The 20,589-nt window shown below is 38.8% G+C and overlaps 1 protein-coding gene across 2 annotated transcripts in view; it reads right to left on the bottom strand.

The window, feature by feature from the left end:
- The window catches only part of LOC133981562 (NT-3 growth factor receptor-like), a 270,283-nt gene that overhangs the window by 207,102 nt on the left and 42,592 nt on the right, over positions 1–20,589 (bottom strand). For both annotated transcript variants that reach the window (XM_062420326.1, XM_062420325.1), the window contains exon 2: positions 2,783–2,857. In XM_062420326.1, coding sequence (XP_062276310.1) covers positions 2,783–2,857 — 75 coding nt within the window. The remainder of the gene's footprint in view (positions 1–2,782; positions 2,858–20,589) is intronic.

Below are 20,589 nucleotides of genomic sequence, written 5' to 3'. Positions count from 1 at the left end.
GCTGACTAATAGGTTGAGACTGTCCTGTCAATCAAGCTGACATGTAGATAAACCATACTTTTTCTAAAAAGGATCCATTGGGATCCCATACATATGAAATCAGAGTTGTCATGATTAGCACCAGTAGACAGCTGCCTGCTGCATAATGTCCTATGTGACTTTGGAGAAGATTTGTTGTGAAAAAAGAAAATAACCCTGATGATGTCATTGTCATGTCATCAGGGTTATCTCAGCTTGGCACTGAGACAACAAATGTTAAACATTAAAACATGTGTTACTCTGAAAGTGTTTAGTGGAGTTTGAATATTTGACAGGTGTAGCCAGGCTCATACAAGAAAAGTCAGGATATCTTATTAGTTACAGTTCCCATCATTTATCCAAAAAGTCTGAGTCCCAACTTCATAGAAGTTTAGTAGTGAATCATTGGAGAACTCCTTTAAAACCAACACCATACATAGGATATTATTGATTAAAGGGGGAGTCCACCAATATTCCACATCAACCTTTGTTTCCAGCTGATGGGGAGTTCAATTGCACATACTACAATTACTACATAAAAAGTAGTGTAAAGCCTTTTGTGTTTCCAGAGGGAGCTGTGTGAAATCTGATAAACTGCCTCAAGTGATGTCACTTGAGTCAGTGTTGGTCAGGACTGAAGACCTCATCTCTGCTTGTTGCTAGCAGCACAAGGCTACATCCGCCACTACTAGTATAACACACCTGAATTCCTGTCAGCTTTGGAGTTTGATTGTGGGTAATGTAGTGCAATGCTACATCTATACAGAGGTGGGAAGTAACAAAGTATTTGTACTTCGTTACTGTACTTAAGTAGATTTTCAGGTATCTGTACTTTACTAGAATTAGTAATAAGTTTCCAGAGGTCCATTATAACAGCAGTCTGTGACAGTGAGTGAGTCAGTGAAGAGCGATTAGTAAAAAACATGAACGCGTAATGCTCAGCAGTGGTGATCCTAGGATCTGGGGGTGTCACCCAATGACTTCCTGCTTTTATTTATTATTTTACTTAGTTAAATATTTGGTTTAGTGTCTATATGAGTTGCGCTTATTTCAGCTTGTAATGAGTAAGTTTAAAGTTTACCACTGCTGCCAGTCATAATCACTACAGCCGCTAGATGTCATCTGTCAGCGAAATGTGACTATATGTCGTTTTTGGGCGAGTAATGCTATGACCAATTGTGTCACCTTCCAGACAGTCTCCATCCAGAAAGCAATGATCAGATCAGTGATGATTAGAGAACAGTGTGAGCTTCAGAGCTTCAGAGCTTCAGAGTTCAGAGCTTCAGAGCTTCAGAGCTTCAGAGCTTCAGAGTTCAGAGCTTCAGAGTTCAGAGTTCAGAGCTTCAGAGCTTCAGAGCTTCAGAGTTCAGAGCTTCAGAGCTTCAGAGCTTCAGAGCTTATTTTCCTTTTTTGGCAAAGTAAAGGATCTTTAACCACAGACTAACATAAGATCCTCTGGCTGAAATGCTCCATTTTGAGTTTGCACATCTTTGTATTCCATGTGTGTATACCATTTGTTTATACAGGTCTAAAAGTTGACTTTCTTAAATGGACTTCCACCCAGTGACTTGTAGGCCTATTATGAAATCTTTCAATGGCAGCTCCTCAACATACTGGACTCATTTTAAAGAGGTAAGCCTGCTGAGCGGTGGGCGGATTGGAGGCTAAATGGACAGTAATTCTTAATGAGAGAAGCTAATCAGGACCAAGTCCAACTGTGACAGTTTAAAGCCAAGAAGAAAAAAGAATTCAAATGAACCACTTGAACAAAATCATTTTTTTCACTGTCTCCAATAACTGTTTGATGTTTAATGTGAATCAGCAAAGCCTGCTAATGTGGCCTTTCATTAAGACAATAACTTACTTACTAATTAACTTCATAGAAACTATGAGGATCAAATAAAAAAAAATTAAAGCTTCAAGCAGTGATGAATGGGCCCTCGCTCCCCCCACGCTGTTTTTTAACATCAAAATTATATATTATGTATTACGTATACGTAGGTATAACAGAGGAAAAAGATTTCGATACATTTTCATCTCCAAGATCTTAAAATGACACTGTGCAAATTTAAAGTTGGTTGGATTAAATCTGTAAGCGGAGTTAATGTATGATGCGTGAAAATGGCAGAAATAAAATTTTGTAATCAAAATGGCCGACTTCCTGTTTGAATTAGGGTATGGCTTCAAGAGACTTTTTTGTGCGTCTTCATATGGATCATAAGCATACTGAATTTCGTTTGTCTACATCAATCTGGAGCGAGGGGCTCAATTAAAAAAAAATATTCATATGGGGCGCTATTGAGCCATTTTGACATTCCCATTTTCGGGACCCATAAAATATCACATTTTTCACCGGGTTTGATGCCTGTGCAAATTTTCATAAGTTTTCAGGCATGTTTAGGCCACCAAAAATGAGTTCATTTTGGAAGAAGAAGAATTCCTTCAGATGCAATAGGGCCTTCGCACTGTTAGTGCTCTAGCCATGATAAAAAGTACAAAGACAACGAACCAGCAGGAACTACTTCTATTCCTTTTTTTCTTGTTTCATTCTGTGTACAGTAGACATTCATCATTCATGTAGTACTTTAGTTGTTTAGATGACGTCTTTCATCAGTACAATGCATCTGCTTTTATACTGCTGTAGTCAGTAACTGTAGTTAGAATGAAGAGAAATATTCCCATTAAAGCAGTATAGATGTGATACACTGTAAAAAATATGTAAGCATTGTGTGAATGAACACACACATAGAGGAATTATACTTACAGTCGCTGTAAGCCGGTGTAGAGCTCCATATCCACATCCCTCAAAGTCTGCAGACCATTCCAGTTCTCAATGTGTCTGGAAAGAAGGACAGATAAGACACATTTAGTGTGTGTGTGTGTGTGTGTGTCACAGGTGTGTTTATCCTGCCTCACAGTTTGAGTTTAATATTGACTGAGAGTACAGATTACAGTAAGGATTAATAGGTGTGGTCTTACTTAAAAACAGGTTGTGTAGACTCCACTGTGAATGGATTGGATATTAGAGTGAGATCAGAATACAGTGATGTTAAATATTGTAGCTCATTTAAATAAATTAGTGATATTTGGTCAATAACTTATGTGGTGCCCTGTGTCTATATAGGCCCCATGTGTGTCTGCCAGTGGCTAAAAGGACCAAAATGAGCTGCAGATGGAGCATATTTGAGTGTTCACCCTTTTGTGCACCCTTTCATCCATTTACAGCATGTGGGCTAAACACTAGACCAAGGCACGATCCAAGTGGAGCACGTCAGAGTGCAATCTCGGGGTCATATACATTTTTTAAACACTGGTTATCATAGGTGGATGAGTAATTCATGTTCATGTATTTTTCTCTTTTCATCACACATATTCCAGCTTTTTTCCTCCGTATGTCATCCATTATGGATGAGGAAGTGAAATAGCAGCTCATCACTGACCCATCCAAGGCCCACACCTTCTTTACTACAATTTTAACTTTTCTCCTGGTGTAAATGACACTTAAAATAAATAAAATAGCAGCATGCAATCCACACATTACTACTAGTATTAATGCAGTGTTCTTTCCAAACATGTCTGTCTGGAACAGGCCCATTGATTGGCTGTTACCTCAGAGCATATACAAATGAATACAGTTGATGTGAGGTGTGAATGAAGTTATACCCCAACAACATGACAGAAACTAACATTCTATTATACACAAATGATATAATAGTTGAAGTACAGTAGTAGTAAATAAATGTTACTTTCTTATTTCAAGTAAAATAAGATATGTATTTAGCATCATGAAATAAAGAGGATTGATCATGTTGAGCTCTTAGATTGTTCCTATTTTCTGGGCCATCAGTTCAGATTTGAGTGTTTTATGTTTGCTCCAAAGGTTTGTGTTTGTGTCTGTAGTGGAACATACTGTATAAGACAAACTGGTTTTGAACTGCCTGTGGAAGTGTTTGCTCCGTTTTATGCACAGTCCTTGTGTATTGGGCTCTCAGTGCTTCCAAAACACAGGTGACCTACGCTCAAACATGTACCTGAACGCCTCATGTGTATTCACTCGACTCGCTACTGATCTGCTAAACGTGCTGCTTACACTACACTTTCTGTCTAGACATGAGGTCAGAGTGTCTATTCTTGATTAAAAGCTCTGTTATCACTCTCTTTAGAGCACTTAATGTCACACCTGGTCTCTGCTCTCTCCCTGACATGCAGGAGTCAGTCAGTAGAGCCCTGAAGCTCCACCCTGCTCCTGCGTCGAGTGATCGCTACTTAATTCACGGTTTATTAATATTAAACACATTGCATGTCCAACTGCACCAAATTTGACACAACACTCCTCTATTTCCCAGCAATGCACCCGCCAAGTGTGGAGTCCATCACATGAATGGCTCAAGAGATGCAGACAGACAGACAGAGATTCCTTGCTTTATACGGAGAAATTACACAATGATATAAATGAAGTTATAATCTAAAGAGACACACATGTCATGAGATTCACAAACCAGCAAGAGATCACTGTGCTTTATAAACATGGCAGCTTCTTATATGCAAAACAGGTACAGCATCATCATATTGACAGATGTAGTACAACACTAAGAAGGTAGCGGTGGAGGTGGAGGTGGAGGTGGCAGCATTCAGCGTACACATGCTGTCTCTGTCTGACATTACACCGCTGATTTAATGCAAAAGCAGTTCAATCAGAACTTAATGTGGCTCTTCACAGGTTTAGTGTTGTGGAGACACGCTCTGAATTTCCTGGCTGCTGTGGTTTGTTGGCCATGAAAGTTTGTCGCGTGGCCTTGTGGGAGCCCAGCAGCAGAACAGGATAGTGGCCTTTTGGATCCAGCAGCGGATGGCAACAAATCAAAACACACAAATCACATCGTACTGAACATCTGTTTACCCAGAGACCCCCCTCCTGGCCCTGATTCTCTCTGTGTGTGTGTGTGTGTGTGTGTGTGTGTGTGTGTGTGTGTGTGTGTGTGTGTGTGTGTGTGTGTGTGTGCGTGCATGTACACTCCTCTCTGTGTGTTTGGTTACAGAGGTATGCGTGGAAAGATCAGTTAGAGGTGCTGTTTGTCCATCTGTCTCCCTGGTATTGATTCATCACCAAAACACCTTTGCATATTCTCTCTCTCTCTCTCTCTCTCTCTCTCTCTCTCTCTCTCTCTCTCTCTCTCTCTCTCTCTCTCTCTCTCTCTCTCTCTCTCTCTCTCTCTCTCTCTCTCTCTCTCTATACACACAGACATAAATAGAGATGAAAACACTGTACCATGCAATGTTTAAACATCTACCACTGGCAATATTCAAACATATATTGCACACTACTGTAAGTGTTTGAATATACTGTATAAGACTACACACACACTTCATCTGCTAAAGCTGTGTCCCAGTTTAAGAGCCACCATGAAGCTCTGCTCAGCTCTACTCTACTCAACTCTACCTGCTTTATTTAGTTTTCATTAGTTTTTGACCATCGACACATTAAAGCCCTTACTCTATCATGTGATTTACAAATAAGAAATAATGTCTAGATTAAACCTGTGCTCTCCAAAAACATAACTGTACAACTCATTCACACCCTCATTTTCTCCCATGTGGACTATTGTCATTCACTATTCACATGTTGCAACGATGCAGCAGCAAGGCTCCACACTAACACTCGTAGCAGAGAACATATCACTTCTGTCCTGGCTGAATTACACTGGCTCCCCATTCGTTACAGAATCCAATTCAAAATGTCATTAATAACTTTCACACCCTATTACTGTACGCACCAAGACCCCCCAGATCAGAAAATCACATGTTCTTACATGTTCCAAAGTCCAGACTTAAAACCGAAGGAGAGGTTCTTGTTTAATTGTTGTTTTATGTATTTTCTTTAATGTTTCATCTATTTATGCTTGATTATTGTTTTATTGTATTTTGCGTATGTTATTCTCTTAAGATTGTATCGTGTGTGTGTGAAAGGTGCAATAGAAATAAAGATTATTATTATTATAATTATTATTATTATTACAGATATAGATAGTACCCCCTCAAGGCGGGGTGGAGTTTGAAGTGATGATCATCTCATGGGTCAAACACACACAGCAGAGCTACTTCAACATGTGTACCACTAGTTCTCTACATCTGATAACGTTTAGGAAGAGTAAGGTAAGGTAAGGGGAAACTTTTTTGATCCACCTAGGGGGAAATTCAAAATTAAATTAAATAAAAGGCATGGTTGTCAACAGAGTGTGACTGAACTGAGAGCATGAGAAAGAGAGAGAGAGAGAAAGAGAGAGAGAGTAAGTGGCAGTAGAGAGAAAACAGTGAATAAGAGAAATAAAGCATTACTTTCAGAATTCTTTTTCATGGTGGATAAGTTCTCAAGCAGAAATAAATAACACTCAACAGATGATTTACTGTGGAGACAGATGCTTTTACTCTCTGCTTCATTTTCCTCTTCTGCATTTCTCCTTTCCATTCATCCATTACATCCAACACAACCTACAAATACCAGAGCTGCTGTAATACAGTATTTCCTCCACTGAGGAATAAAGTGGCTAAATGTCTCCATCAATAAGTTGACGTTGTGAGAAATACAATCAGGGAGCAACTCTCTCCTCTGGGCTCTTGATTGGCTAATCAGACAATCACTCATGAATCCAATTGTTTCATTTGTTTTAAGACAGTGTCATCAGCACACATTTAACATCAATGGAGATGGATCAGTGGTGAATTAGTGTGTGTTACAGGCCTGGAAAGCACACATTAGGAAACAGAATAAAACATTTAAAATGATATAAAACATGATTTACTCTCCTGATGTCTCCCTGTTGAACCCTATCTGGTTTGAGTGTTTATAAAGCATGAGGTGCAATGCTGTACTAGCAAACTTCATTCAAACTTTTTTCCACAGGTTTTACACATGGTCAGTTGGCCTCATTAAAATCAAACTATACCTCATTTTTGAATTAACGTTTGTCCTCCTGGTTCAAAATTGACCCAAAGACAACAGGAGGGTTTATGCAGTTGACATCTTATTGCAGAGCTGCATTTGTAGTAAGTACAGTAAGTAATTTGTGAAAATGCTAGATCCTATGCTTTAATATTCAGTAAGCATTTATTAAGCCTGCTGACTCTGAAGTAGCTTTGGGGCTGGTGGGATGCTGCACATCCTTCTATTGGCCATCCACCACTGACCTGAATACTACATCCTGTCCAGGTCATGTGACATATTTATCAGTGATAGTGACAATGGTCACTCTAGACCTGTTGAATTTTTTAAAAAACCTCACAAAGCAATAAAATAGTGCATTATGGGACAGCCTTCTGAGCCTGTCATCACACACTAAAACCACAGAGTTGGATAGCAGCAGCTTTTGATGGGAAAATAACCATTACAGACCTAGTGAGAGCTGCACATTGATTGGCTGAGCTCATTTTTACCTGACAAGTGTCTGCCCCCTGAGGGCCTGCTGATGGACTAATTGAATGACTCATCAATTAGCCATTCAAAGTCTAAATAGCCTGTAACACGCCAGTTATTGGTCCCACTGGTATCACACACACACACACATATATATATACAGGAGTAGACAGACACACAGAGAAGTCCTTTATATTTAATTATACAGCAGATACATGCAAAACACATTTTAAATTCAATCTAAAAGTAGTTCTATTGAGTTCTCTCTGCATGGCAGCTTTTTGCACACTCACTGCAGCAGCTTTTCATCTCTGAATATAAAATCACTCACTTGTAGAACGGCCGGTGTCAAAAAAGGAGCTTTGCTTGGTAATAAATTAAATCCTTGTTGCTTGCAGCAACAAAGTTGCCTTTTTTTGCACAGACTACAGCTTGGAATGAACACACTGCAGCTTTCTTAAAATATGACAAAGCGAGCTGGGCTGGAGCAAATCAAATTCAGACAGATTTTGTAATAAACGACAACCTCCATGCTTTAAAAATACTTCGGCTATTTTAAAAAACAATGTGATGTCAACTTCTGCACTGCCTAACAGACATGTCCAACATGAATAATAACTGTAATTAAAAATAATTCAAAAACACGTCTGTGAAAAATGACATTTATGAAAATCAATCTAAATCTCAACAATATTTACCAGCCAGTGGAGAAGAATGGTGATGTGGACCTTTTGATCATAATTCAACAACTACCAGCCACTGCCTCTCCAACCACATTGTAAGGGCCTTAAGCTGTCAAATTATTCATCCATTCCTGAGTGTAGTGCAGTAGTTAGTATAATAAACACCATTTTGTGGAGCAGAAATACTTCCTTTTATCCCAGCTCCTGACTCATGCACACTATGTTTATCTTGTTGGTTTGGAATCACGGATGTACTGTAGCTTGTGATCCAGTCAACCATGAATCATTTTTAATGAAATAAGATTTTCCAGTAATTTGCATGAACATGCAAAAATTAAAAAAAACATTCAGTTAATCATCTGGTGAACCATAAAATTTATTTCAGGGACCCCGACCCCCAGGTTGGAACTACTACTCAGGACAAACTTTAAAGTTTTAACTGCACTACTAATAAAGCTCTGAGAATAGCTTAACTGCCACAATGTAGTGTGTTCCATCCAATTAACTATGAGTCATGTTCAGTTTTCTTTAAAAGGCAATTAACAAAGTTCACAATGTAAGTGATCAAATCAAGACAGGCCTCATGTTCAACCAGCAGACATGATGGGCCCCATGTTAACGATCTATAGCGCATGGCGCGAATCGCCATGGTTCATGGTGCCTTTAGGGTGTGTCCAAATCCACTGTTGCTATTTTAGCAAAGGCGCATGGTCCAGATAATCATAGGTGTGTTTTGGGCGTAACACCCTGTGAACCAATCAGAGTGTCATCTCCCATTCCCTTTAAAAGCCAGGAGCGCTGTCACTTTGCTATTATAACAGCGTATTTATCCAGCAATGTTAACATGAGTTACTTTGGCTGAAAAGAAAGTTGGCTGATGAGCTGCTAACCTGACATTTAATTCATAAAAAGGAAGAATATGGAGATATAACCAACCAGTCTGATGAGTGTAGAGGTGTGTGTGGTTATACTGTAGCAGTCTGATGAGTGTAGAGGTGTGTGTGGTTATACTGTAGCAGTCTGATGAGTGTAGAGGTGTGTGTGGTTATACTGCAGCAGCCTGGTGTCATCAGCTGATTTAATAAACAGTGAGCGGCTATGTGTAAGGCACTGCACATTTATCAACACATCAGTCCTACAGTATAACCAGCTGTGGATAAGAGACACTGTAAGAATCACCCACATTCATTAACAGATTAATACGGATGTTTTAACCACAGATGTTCAGATGCTTTTCTTGTTGATAAAATCACTAAGTAGCAGCAGAGCATCTTTCCTCCAGAAGCAGACGTTGTTCTGAGATCCATTCTCCACAAAAACACCAACAACTCTCTGTGCTGCATATTTTCACGTCTCCTCCCGTCAGGTCAGCGTGCACGCAGCTGCAACACACAGACATCGTGGTGCTTTTTTGTTTATTTTATCTTTTAATTACAATGTTGTTTCTCTTTAAAATGGTTTTGTTCAATCATGTATTAACAGGTTAACTCAGCAGGGTTTTATTTGTATTTGTTTATGTAAACCTGAGAGAGCTGTTTCCAAGGGATACAACGCATTTGACAAAAACAAGGGAACAGGAAGCACAAACGCAAGTAGACAGTGGGCAAAACAGAAGGTCTGAAAGATGCAGACAGAACAACAAAAACACTGTAACAGTATGTGTGTGTGTGTGTGTGTGTGTGTGTGTGTGGGTGCGCCACATGTTTTCCTTGTTTTCTGTAAAGCGCGCATGCATAAGTGTAGGTTGCATCATGGTCACATACTGTAGAGAGATACTGAAAGCAGTGACACCTTTCTTCTCCTTTCTGGTCAGCATAGCATCATTTCCATATGGCATACAAGCACTGCATACAAAGTGTCTTGTGCTGATATGAACTGACAGCTTGTGTGGCAATAAAATGCAAATGCCACCTCAACCAAAAGCATGATAAACCACAGACACACACATTCACACACACACAGAGACACACAAAATATTGTTATTTATTACTTTTGCTGACAGCTGCACAACAGTGTGTCTGAATAATGAGGTCATAGATCATTACAGATAGTGGTTTAACATGTTTAACTTCCTGTCCTACCTGCTCTTCATATCAGCTTCCACCACACGACCTGCCACTGTTTCATTATCAGCTGAGACTCTTGGGCCTCACGCAAGAATATGCGTGTATTCTTTTCTATTCTTTTTTACTATGACGCTTGCTTGAGGTTTGTTCCAAGTAGGTTTCAACAGGACAAAATGTGTTCTATATCTCTAAATTCAGCCTGATAAATTCCACCTGTTCTTTATGAGACTTTATGATTAGCATTATCAGTTTGTGGGTAAGTTTCATTCACAAAAAGAGTTATACAGAATAATTGAAGGCTGCTGCTGTCAGACAACAACAGACAGTTTTCAGTGCCAGTTGTCAGAGGAGCTGAAACTGTTAGAAATGATGAATCCATTAGAGCGGTGCTGTACTGTGACAGAAATAAAGAGGCAATTAGGTGCTAAAAAACTCTATAGCAAAGATATAAAATATACAAAGATATAGATATTTTGGTATTATAGACTGTAAATTCATTTCGATGAAAGAATGTTTTCAGATCTAATCAGACTGTTCATGGCTCGTTAGGGCAAGTCTGGACCATTTGAAAAATTCTGATCTTATCTCAGAGAAAATTCTAAGTACATGAAACCTGGAGAATGCCACATATTCTCTTCACCCTCACAGTATGTCCTGGGTCAATTTTCTAAGAATCCCCTGATAAAAAGTGTCTTTACCAAATTTTGAACCACAGATGTTTAGAAAGCATCAATAATCAATCTGACTGATCAATAAATGTGATTAAACCTTCATTCATGTTTCAGAGAGCAGAGAGAGTGTATTTTTTTAGCTTTTACATCACTAAACATCTCCTATCACACAATATCATGTCCTATTTTACCTAAGACATGAACATATAACATAGTAATAATGATGTTAATGTATTTAATGTAAAGTGAAAATAACAAGAACTTTATGGAAGTGTGGGGTTTATTATATAACCATTAGAGCCATCAGTCTTCACTGCTACATCATAAAAAGAAATCCTTATAAAAACTATGAACTATTCATTTCACTAAAACACATGTTAATAGATACGGAGATCATTTGACCCAGAACAGCCTCAATGGACAAACATTTGTAGCATCTATACTAAATATAACATTTAAAATATTTTCAGGAAAATATATCACATTTTAGGGTAAAAGAAAGACATTTGGGGTGTTTTTACAGGGTCAAATTTGACCCAAACAGTATGACAATCTGTATCCTTGAAGAAAGCCGGACCAAGTGTGGCTCAGGTTAGTTAGCGTGTCACCTCTACACTTTTTAATCTTCACAAATAAAAGAACAAAAGTGATATACTTTACAAAAGAAATCAATTCTCTTTAAAAACATACAAAACAATCAGCAGTGGTTTTTAAATGAAATAGAATCTCCGGTCCTCCCAAGTACAATGACAGCAAAAACAGCCTATCTGGCTCTGAATAAAAGTTTGGATAAAAGTGAACAAATATATTGTAAATGTAGCCAAGGAGGGTCTTGAAGCCCAGTCTCAAAGACCTATAACAACTAGACTAACCTGTCATCAAAAGGGTCAACCTGCTAGATATGGGTCAGCGCATCCAGTCATCCATGGTCATAACTCTCTAGAGGGCTCAGGCCTGCATTGTGACACTACACCTCTCTTTTGGGAAGCGAGCCCCCCATGCTTCTGCCTGCCAGCTCTCCCACGCCTCTATGCTTCAACCTTCTCTTTCCTTCTGCCCCACTCACTTCACGAGATCTGTTTGAGCAGGCCACCATCAGGCAGGCAAACAACATTCTGTCTGATACATCACATGTACGGAGGTTCATGGGTTCCTCTGTGCAAACACAATCGCTTTAAATACTCGTTCATCCCTCTTTCAATCAAGCTCCTTAACGAGCGGTTGACGGAGGATGAAAGACAACGAAAGAGGCGACTGTGTATAATGTAAGGTTTGTTTTTTGTATATTGTTGCATAGATGTATGTATGTGGGTACGCATGCAGGTATGTACATACAGTGGTGTGTATGTATGTAGGTATGTATGAATTTCTGGTATGTTGTTTTTGTTTTTATGATGCACATTCTTACATTGTTGTAACTACCTATTTATTATATGTTTTTTTTTAAATACCATTATATGTAGCACTGCCCAGTACAAGACAAATTTATCTCAGGGAGACAAATAAAGAAAACTTAAACTTAAAACTAAAACCTTCACTCGTGTTTAAAAGCATCCCAAGTGAAGCCAAAAATCTGTCAGGATAAACTTTGTATTTTAAATGAACCCGTTTTTTTTTTCATTGCAAACATCCCATAAAAAAAACCCCCAAACTGTATAATATTGTGCCTGAAAATGTCCCAGAGCAGAAAAAATATTAAAAACCCCTCCATTAAATAAACCTTGAATAAAAGAAGCTGATGCTTAGAAAGCAGCTCCTCTGTGCATCTCAATATGGAGATGTTTCAGATTAGATTCTTCTGCTGCATAAAGAGCAGAGAGATATGCAGAGAGAGTCACTGTGGAGAAGAGAGTGAGAGTGTTGGAGAAGTAAAGGAAACAATAATAACCTACAGTGTGTGGTGTATGAGGTGATTTGGTGGGAACATGATGCTGTTAATGATACAAACAGAGTCTTTCATTATTTGAACTTTGTTATTATTATTATATACTTATGTATTCTGTTAAGAACTGTCAGCATAACCACTGAGCCAAAGCTTCTACCTCTAGGCCACAAACTTTATTTATATTCTGACATGAATAAACCAGTGTTTGAGTTATGGGGGAGTCAGGTGGGGCTTAGCTCCCCAAAATATACATGGGCCTGTATTCATCAAGCTGCTCAGAATCACCTCTAGGAATCATGCTGAAAGTCAATTTAGGGCTCAAAATAATTGCACCTCACAGTAGGGTCTTCATAAGGAATCCCACTCTTACTGTCAGGAAGGAGGAGGACTCCTATAGGAATGTGACATGTGTCCCAACATGAGGGTAAAATGTACATCTGTGAATGTCACATGTTGTTGGGAAATACACTATCTCTGTCCTAAATACATAAGTAGTGATCGTGTTCATATCAGTTTTGATCCACCGTCGCACGTGCCAAGCGTGACCAAAATTTTGAATGATCAGTTTAACAAAGCTGAGAGGCGATGGCGGTGATCGTGGTGTTTAGAAAACAGTATTGAGTCATGGTTAGAAACAGGAAGTGAACAGCAATCTCCTACGTTAAAGTTTGATGTTTTGCTGTGGGATCCATCCACCCTGACCTCCTCTCTTTGATTACATTCATTGCCTTATCAAGGTTCAAACCTTGTCGTGGGGAACTGATGATTCTAACACAAGGTGATTTGATTAGAGTGCGTAAGGACATGAGTGTTTGCCTATCCAATCCTTTTTTAGATGTAAGTTATACCTGTGTCACTCAGTGATTCACAAGGCCCTTCCATCATGATATGTGATTCTACACTGCTGGTTCACTGAGCACTAAGCTAAAGACTCTGACATCCCACATGTAGTTGTTAAACTACTTAAACAGTTAGTAAAGCTGTACTAATTCACTTTTTTTGAATTTACAATGGATCAAATGACTAATTGCTATGTGAGGATGGTTGCTCAAAGTAGTGTATCTACATATAATTATAACAATTCTTCAGTTCCCTCACACATCTCTGTATTTCAGCTCATCTTTTTGGTTTAATGGCAGAGTTAAGAAGCTGTTTTTAGTCAAAAAGCTCTAAAAAAAACAAACAGACACAGTTAGAGACTAGCTGGTAAACATAGTGGAGCGTTTAGCAGCTAAAGAGACAGGTATTTTTCTCAGGGGTTGGTAGAGACCAAAAATAGAGCTACAAAAGAAAGTGAATATTGGACTTAAATTCATCAGGTGGACACAAATATGACACAAATAATAATAAAAAAATAGCAAAAAATAATGCTAATATAGCACTGTGTCTGAGTCAGCTGGATGTGGAAATTAGCTGCTGTTTGCTAACACCTTAGCTATGACTAGCTAGATTTTGTTAGGTGATATTTGGCCAAAAAAGTTTTGAGGATATGGAAAGATTGTGGTTTTGGGTAAACAGAAAATATCAAGCTGTACTGCTTGTGTCATGCTTCAAGTCTGTGTCAGACAGTCAGACTTTTAATCCATTTTTAACCAAGACCCAAACTACTTTAGAGCTGATATTCTAAATAAACGCAAACACATTGGCAGAAAACCATTTACAGCAATATTCAATGCTAACGTGTCCTCAGTCTGTTGGTGAATCTGCTTTATGTTTCCTACAAACATATCTGATGCTAATTCATGTCATCTTTGTGTTAGGTGGAACAGAGCAGGCAGACCAGAGGAAGGCTGGAGATGAACTCATTTAGGCGAGTGCAGACAAAGACAAGCTGGCAGGTCAAAGGCACAATTGAATAATGCAGAACAAACTGAAAAAAAGGGATCTAACAAAACTGAATGGAATACCAGCACTTAAATACAAAAAGAACGAATGAAACTACAAGGAACAGGTGGCAAGACATAAGGGCAGGCTGAGAGCTGATTGGCTGGGAGGACACAGGGAGCAATGAAACTAAAAATAAGTGCACAAGTCACAACAGGCACACGGCAAAATGAACTTCAGCGTACATTACTGCTGACAAAAACATTAATAAGGAAGTCTGTCAAGCAGAGTATTCTGTATGAAACAACGTAACCCCAACAACTGCAGCTCTGAATAACATAACTAGAGTTTTGCACTCGAGCACATTTCTACAGAGGTCAGTGTGTAGCAAACAACAGTCACATTTCCTTCAACCTTAAATACTGTTTATATTCTACACTCTCACAGTATGTCCTCGGTCAATTCTTTAAGAAGTGTTAGAAAGTGTTTATACCAAATGTTGAACCACAGATGTTTAGAAAGCATCAATAGTCAATCTGACTGATCAATAAATGTGATTAAACCTTGATTCATGTTTCAGAGAGCAGAGAGAGTGTATGTTTTAGCTTTTACATCACTAAACATCTCCTATCACACAATATCATGTCCTATTTGACCTAAGACATGAACATATAACATAGCAATAATGATGTTAATGTATTTAATGTAAAGTGAAAATAACAAGAACTTTATGGAAGTGTGGGGTTTATTGTAGAACCATTAGAGCCATCAGTCTTCACTGCTACATCATAAAAAGAAATCCTTATAAAAACTATGAACTATTCATTTCACTAAAACACATGTCAATAGATACGGAGATCATTTGACCCAGAATGGACAAACATTTGTATTATCTATACAAAAGTATACAATATTTTCATTTTTGTGCATTTTAGGGCACATTAGGATAAGTCATCAAATTTCAGAATAAAAAACATTTGGGGTGTTTGTACAGCTGTTAAATGTCAAAACTTTGAACCAAACAGTATGTAACTGTGAAGGAAATAACTAGTATGAAAGTTAATTTCAATTTAAAGGGTCCACTGTCATTCAGCTCTGTTCAGCTCTGTTCAGCTAACAGGGGAACAGTGGGAGGACATCAGGTGGACTGGTGGAGGGACATGGAGCCAGACTGGGACAGAGCCATGACTCTTTGAGGGACAGGATTAATAAGCTGAATCTTGGTAGTGAAATCTCACCCACACAAACCATCAACTATGAATGTTTGAAGGAACTGCAATATTCCAACAGCCTCATGTGCACTCTGCCTCCAGAGTAAAAGAGCGACAGAGATGGAGGTGAAGAGAAGATGCTGCTCAGACTAAAATAGAACAATGAATGAAGAGAGAAGCTTGCAGGTGGTTTTAAATTGCACGCCTGTATTATTACACAGATCCTACAACGCCTACCTGAAGTATTTGTGCTATTTGATTCATTTAAATGTGATATTACTACTTTCAGATACATCTTTTCAGTACATTCATAGAAATGCTGCACAGCTCAGTCATTGTAAAAGATACTAAAATATAAGAAACAATAACTGTTATCAAGTCTGATCTCTCTGTTGAAGTATTCTGGGAACATCTGTAACAACCAACAGCTGCACTACTTGTGCAACTCTTGGGTTTCACTAAATACAGCCAGTCTTAAATCAAAGTCATGCTTTTCTATGTAAAGTTAACGTTATAGAGTTGTGAAGTGTGAGGAGCTATTTGCGGGCAAGCCTGGTTCCAGAAGTAAAAAAGACAGTTCTTTATTCATTAGCATGCAGGTAATAGCAGGCAGAAGTTAAATATGATGATGTTGACAAAACTTACTTTACAATTTACAGAATGAATCAGTTTACTTTTCATTTCCGGGTCACATTTTAGTGAATTCAGTAGCAATGGCTTTTGTTTACAACTACAGTGACAAAACCTTTTCGTGAATTCATTACACTCTCATTTGCATCCATGGCTTCTTCTCCATAGCAACGGTGGCTGAAGCTCATGGGTATTGTAGAATTCTTAGCAGTCTGTCGTTACATGATACGGGACGGTCCCGAATTGCTACGTTCAAGCAACATCAAGGAGATGGTTTAAAGGGCCAGTACTAAAGCATCAGCCAGAACCGGTCCGCCAAGGGGTCTAATCCGGTCCACTGGATAGCTTTGCAAAGTACGAAAAATGCAGAAAACTAATTCCAGTTATTCAATAAAACACACTGTTGCTCTCATTTATTTTCACTCATCATTCACAGTCAAAGCTTCGGATCTGACCGTGGATGTCTAACCTGAGATAACTGACTTGCAGTGTGATTCAGATTCGAACGATAAATTTGCCTCAGTGGGCTTGGAAACATTTTATCACTATCTCTTACCAGGGTATCCTAGATGGTTTATTACAGTATTGTTATGTATATATATATATGTTATATATAGACCTGTGTATCTTCTTGTTGTTAGCCTGGCTTGCTTTTACACTGCATGTGTCTAATCGCTGGGGCTCCATTGCACAGTAAGTCCAATTAAAGCAGACAGACTGTTTCCTGATCAATAATTATCTAGGGTCGGGTGTTATTTAGATTTTCCTATCACAGGTGCCAATACCAATACCAATAGTGATGACAAAAGGGATTTGATATGTTCTACAAATATAAACAGGGCTTCTTTTTTTAACCCCATATCATCATCATTTCATCATCATGAAGAAACCAAAGAATCCCACACACTGTCTTTGGCTCTTTGGTTTCCTCACAGTCAGTGAGGAGTTCTTGATTCAACATACCTATCAAATAATAGTTTCTGGTGGATTTTCTGCAAAAGGATTTTTTTATTTATTTCCAGACTTCTACTACCAACCCTGACCACTGGCTAAAAATGTGAAAACACAACAACATTTTCAATTATTGGATGCTATAGACACATTTCAGTCCGTATTTCTCAGAAATAATTGAGGTTCAATACTCATCCCTCTGTGTATGCAGGTAAATTCAGCCTTACAGACACACTCCATGTGTCCAATTTATGGGTCTCCATGTAATTCTGAGTACAATACCAGGAAAAGCTACATTTGTCCTTGGCTATTACAACTGTAGGGACATGTCATGGTCAGATTTGTGTGCTATGCAGCCATTGCATGTTCTGCTTCTCCAGATGAATGTGTATGTTCCACACGTGTCAGAAATCCTTTACCCAATTCTCTCTCTCCCTCTCTTTGTCTTTCTCTATCTCGCTCTCTCTCTTACTGCAAATATATCCATGCTTTCTAAAAGGCAAGCTGTCATTAAAAGAAAAAAAAGGTCTCCCGGGGCCAACTAGCTGCTTTCACCATCTCTAGCTATCACACGCAATTTACTTTCAGTCAGACGAAAGAGGTAGAGGGTAAAAAAAAAAAGAGATGGAAAAGATGGAAGAACTAAAAAAGTGGGGTAGAAAGAACAGAGAGGAGTACAGAGAGATAGCTTAGAGAGAATATATTGTGATTGAGTCTGTGTTTTCCTGGTGTGTGTAAGGTAGGTGTGAGCGGGTTGAATTGATCGCTGTGTTTGGTTTCAAATACATTAAACATTCATGGAGCTCCATTTACTAAAGAGAGCAGCAACTGCTTAAGATGAACATAGCGGAGGACATGCTGACATGGAAACAGACAGCATGTTTAAGTAATAAATCGTCTTTGATGTGTGTGTGTCTCTCTGTGTGTGTGTGTGTGTGTGTGTGTGTGTGTGAGACAGCACTGCTAGGATTTGAAAGGAATAAGTGATTTCCAGCACATCATATACAGCTGGAGACACCATAAGATTCTGCTTTTACTGCTCGGCCATAACATAGATCTGTTATATATATAGCATATAGCAGTTAGCTTAGGGTTGAAACTGCTAAAATACAGTTTGGGGCTAATACTGTTCCTCCAGACAGTCACAACACATTCACTCAGTACAATGTTTGATATTGTTTGGCCCTCCATAGTTAAAAAAAAAAAAAAGCAGAACAATCGCCTCATGTATTTGTCTTATAGATGAATTTAACCCTTACCCCTTCACGTTCTACATCCTCACAGTATGTTCTGGGTCCATTTTGACCCAGTCTACAAACACTCACTTGCACACTGCTGTTAGAATTTTTTTATGATGGTAAGTCCTCCTCCTAATCACTCACAATCATGAAATTACTATTACTCTACTACTCTTTGCCTACATTTGTGTTTTGATGTGTTAGTACTGTACCTACCAAGAAGAGCAGTGACAGATGCTACATACATGGTCTGTGGTGTCAGTTGTAATGTAGTGGACTCACTAACCCCCTGCACAGAGTACACAATAAGTAAAGTGTTCACAGTAGGCCTGTACAAGTGTACAAAAAAGTTCTCCAGTTCCAGATACAGATCTTTCAATTAGCTGCAGGACTGAGCCAGTGGCGGAAAGAAATAAATGCCAAATAAATGTGGAGAAGTGAAACACCAAGAGACAAGTATATCTCTCAGAAAACCAGCCAAGAGGAGTGACAGTAAGTCTTGTTAGAGAAGTCAGTGTGAAACTAGTCTCTGATTCAATTTGGCATGATAGAGAGTGACAGAGACAAAGGGAGGAAGAGTAAAAAAGAGCATGAGAGTGATTTTTATTTTATATGAATTCTTATGAGTTTAGCTTTCTAGGAGTTTTATGATGTCTCAGTGCTGTTTCCTCATAAGAATACAGGATTATATCAGCCTGTGGAACCATAATAATAACTGAAGCTGAGGAGAAGTAAACGGGATGATATAGAAAGACGAGATAAGACAACCAGAGAATGGTAAATAAACTGATGGAGGAAGAGAGAAGGGAGAAACAAATACAATAAAAAGGAGTAAACAGAAAAGCCAGATATTGTCAGTTCCAACAGTGAGCCTTTACTGCCATGATGTCATCAATGACAAATGCAATTTAAAGGATTATTCTTATTTATTACACATTGTGTTTTCTTTTTTTTTAACTTCTCGTGTCTTTTGACATATCACACTTCTTTCTAGTGATGGAACAGTGTTCCAGATCTCAGCAAACCTGGTGAGTGCAATGTTATGATACGATATAATATAAGATGCCTTTATTGTCACTGTATTCAGAATACAACGAAATTGCAAGTGGTATTTACTACTACATGCTACTACATACATACATTCAGCATCACACACAATCAATCACAACCCATCATAAAACTATACAACATTTAACCTTCCTGTCGTGTTCGGGTCAAATCTGACCGATTTCCATTTCGATCAATCATAAATATTGTGTTTTACATTTTATTGTCTCAAGGGCTTATGATATCCTCCACACTAGGCATTTGAACATATACAATTGCTGATCACTACTTTCATTTAATTTTGAGTTGTTTAGTCAACTTTGTAACACCTGTGGTGTTCCCGGTCAAAAATGACCGCCATAGGAAATGAATGGGTGACCCTAGATTGTGTTCATTCATCAGATAGTAGACAACCACAAATACACCAACACCACCACACGCACACACAAACACACCTACACGCACACACACACACACACAAACACACACACACACCTACACGCACACACACAAACACACCTACACGCACACACACACACACACGCACGCACATACACGCACACGCACGCACACACACACACACTCCACCCCACGTGAACCCCTTTCAGACTGACCATGTGTCCTCTCTTTCCCGTGCTTATGTGCCTGTCCCCCTACGTGAACCACACCTTCCAGACTAAACGTGTAACACTTCAAAGTTACCAATTAGGTGTTTGTTATGGGAACCTGGCTCTTTCCCGGGCTAATGTGTCCATCCCCCCACGTGAACCACACTTTCGATACAAAACGTATGATATCTTCTCACAGATCCCCTATATATAGCTTGCTTGTGCATTGCTCTTATTTTACTCTGAACACAATGAGTCGGCGCCCGATCAGACGTTTTTCTGTCAGAGAGGCTCTTGACCTTTTTTTTCAAACTGATGAAGACGGGATTGGAGTTGAAACAGAAAT

This window comes from Scomber scombrus, chromosome 6 (genome assembly GCF_963691925.1).
Source record: "Scomber scombrus chromosome 6, fScoSco1.1, whole genome shotgun sequence".
Classification (NCBI taxonomy): Eukaryota; Metazoa; Chordata; class Actinopteri; order Scombriformes; family Scombridae; genus Scomber; species Scomber scombrus.
This window is presented reverse-complemented; position numbering and strand designations above follow the sequence as displayed.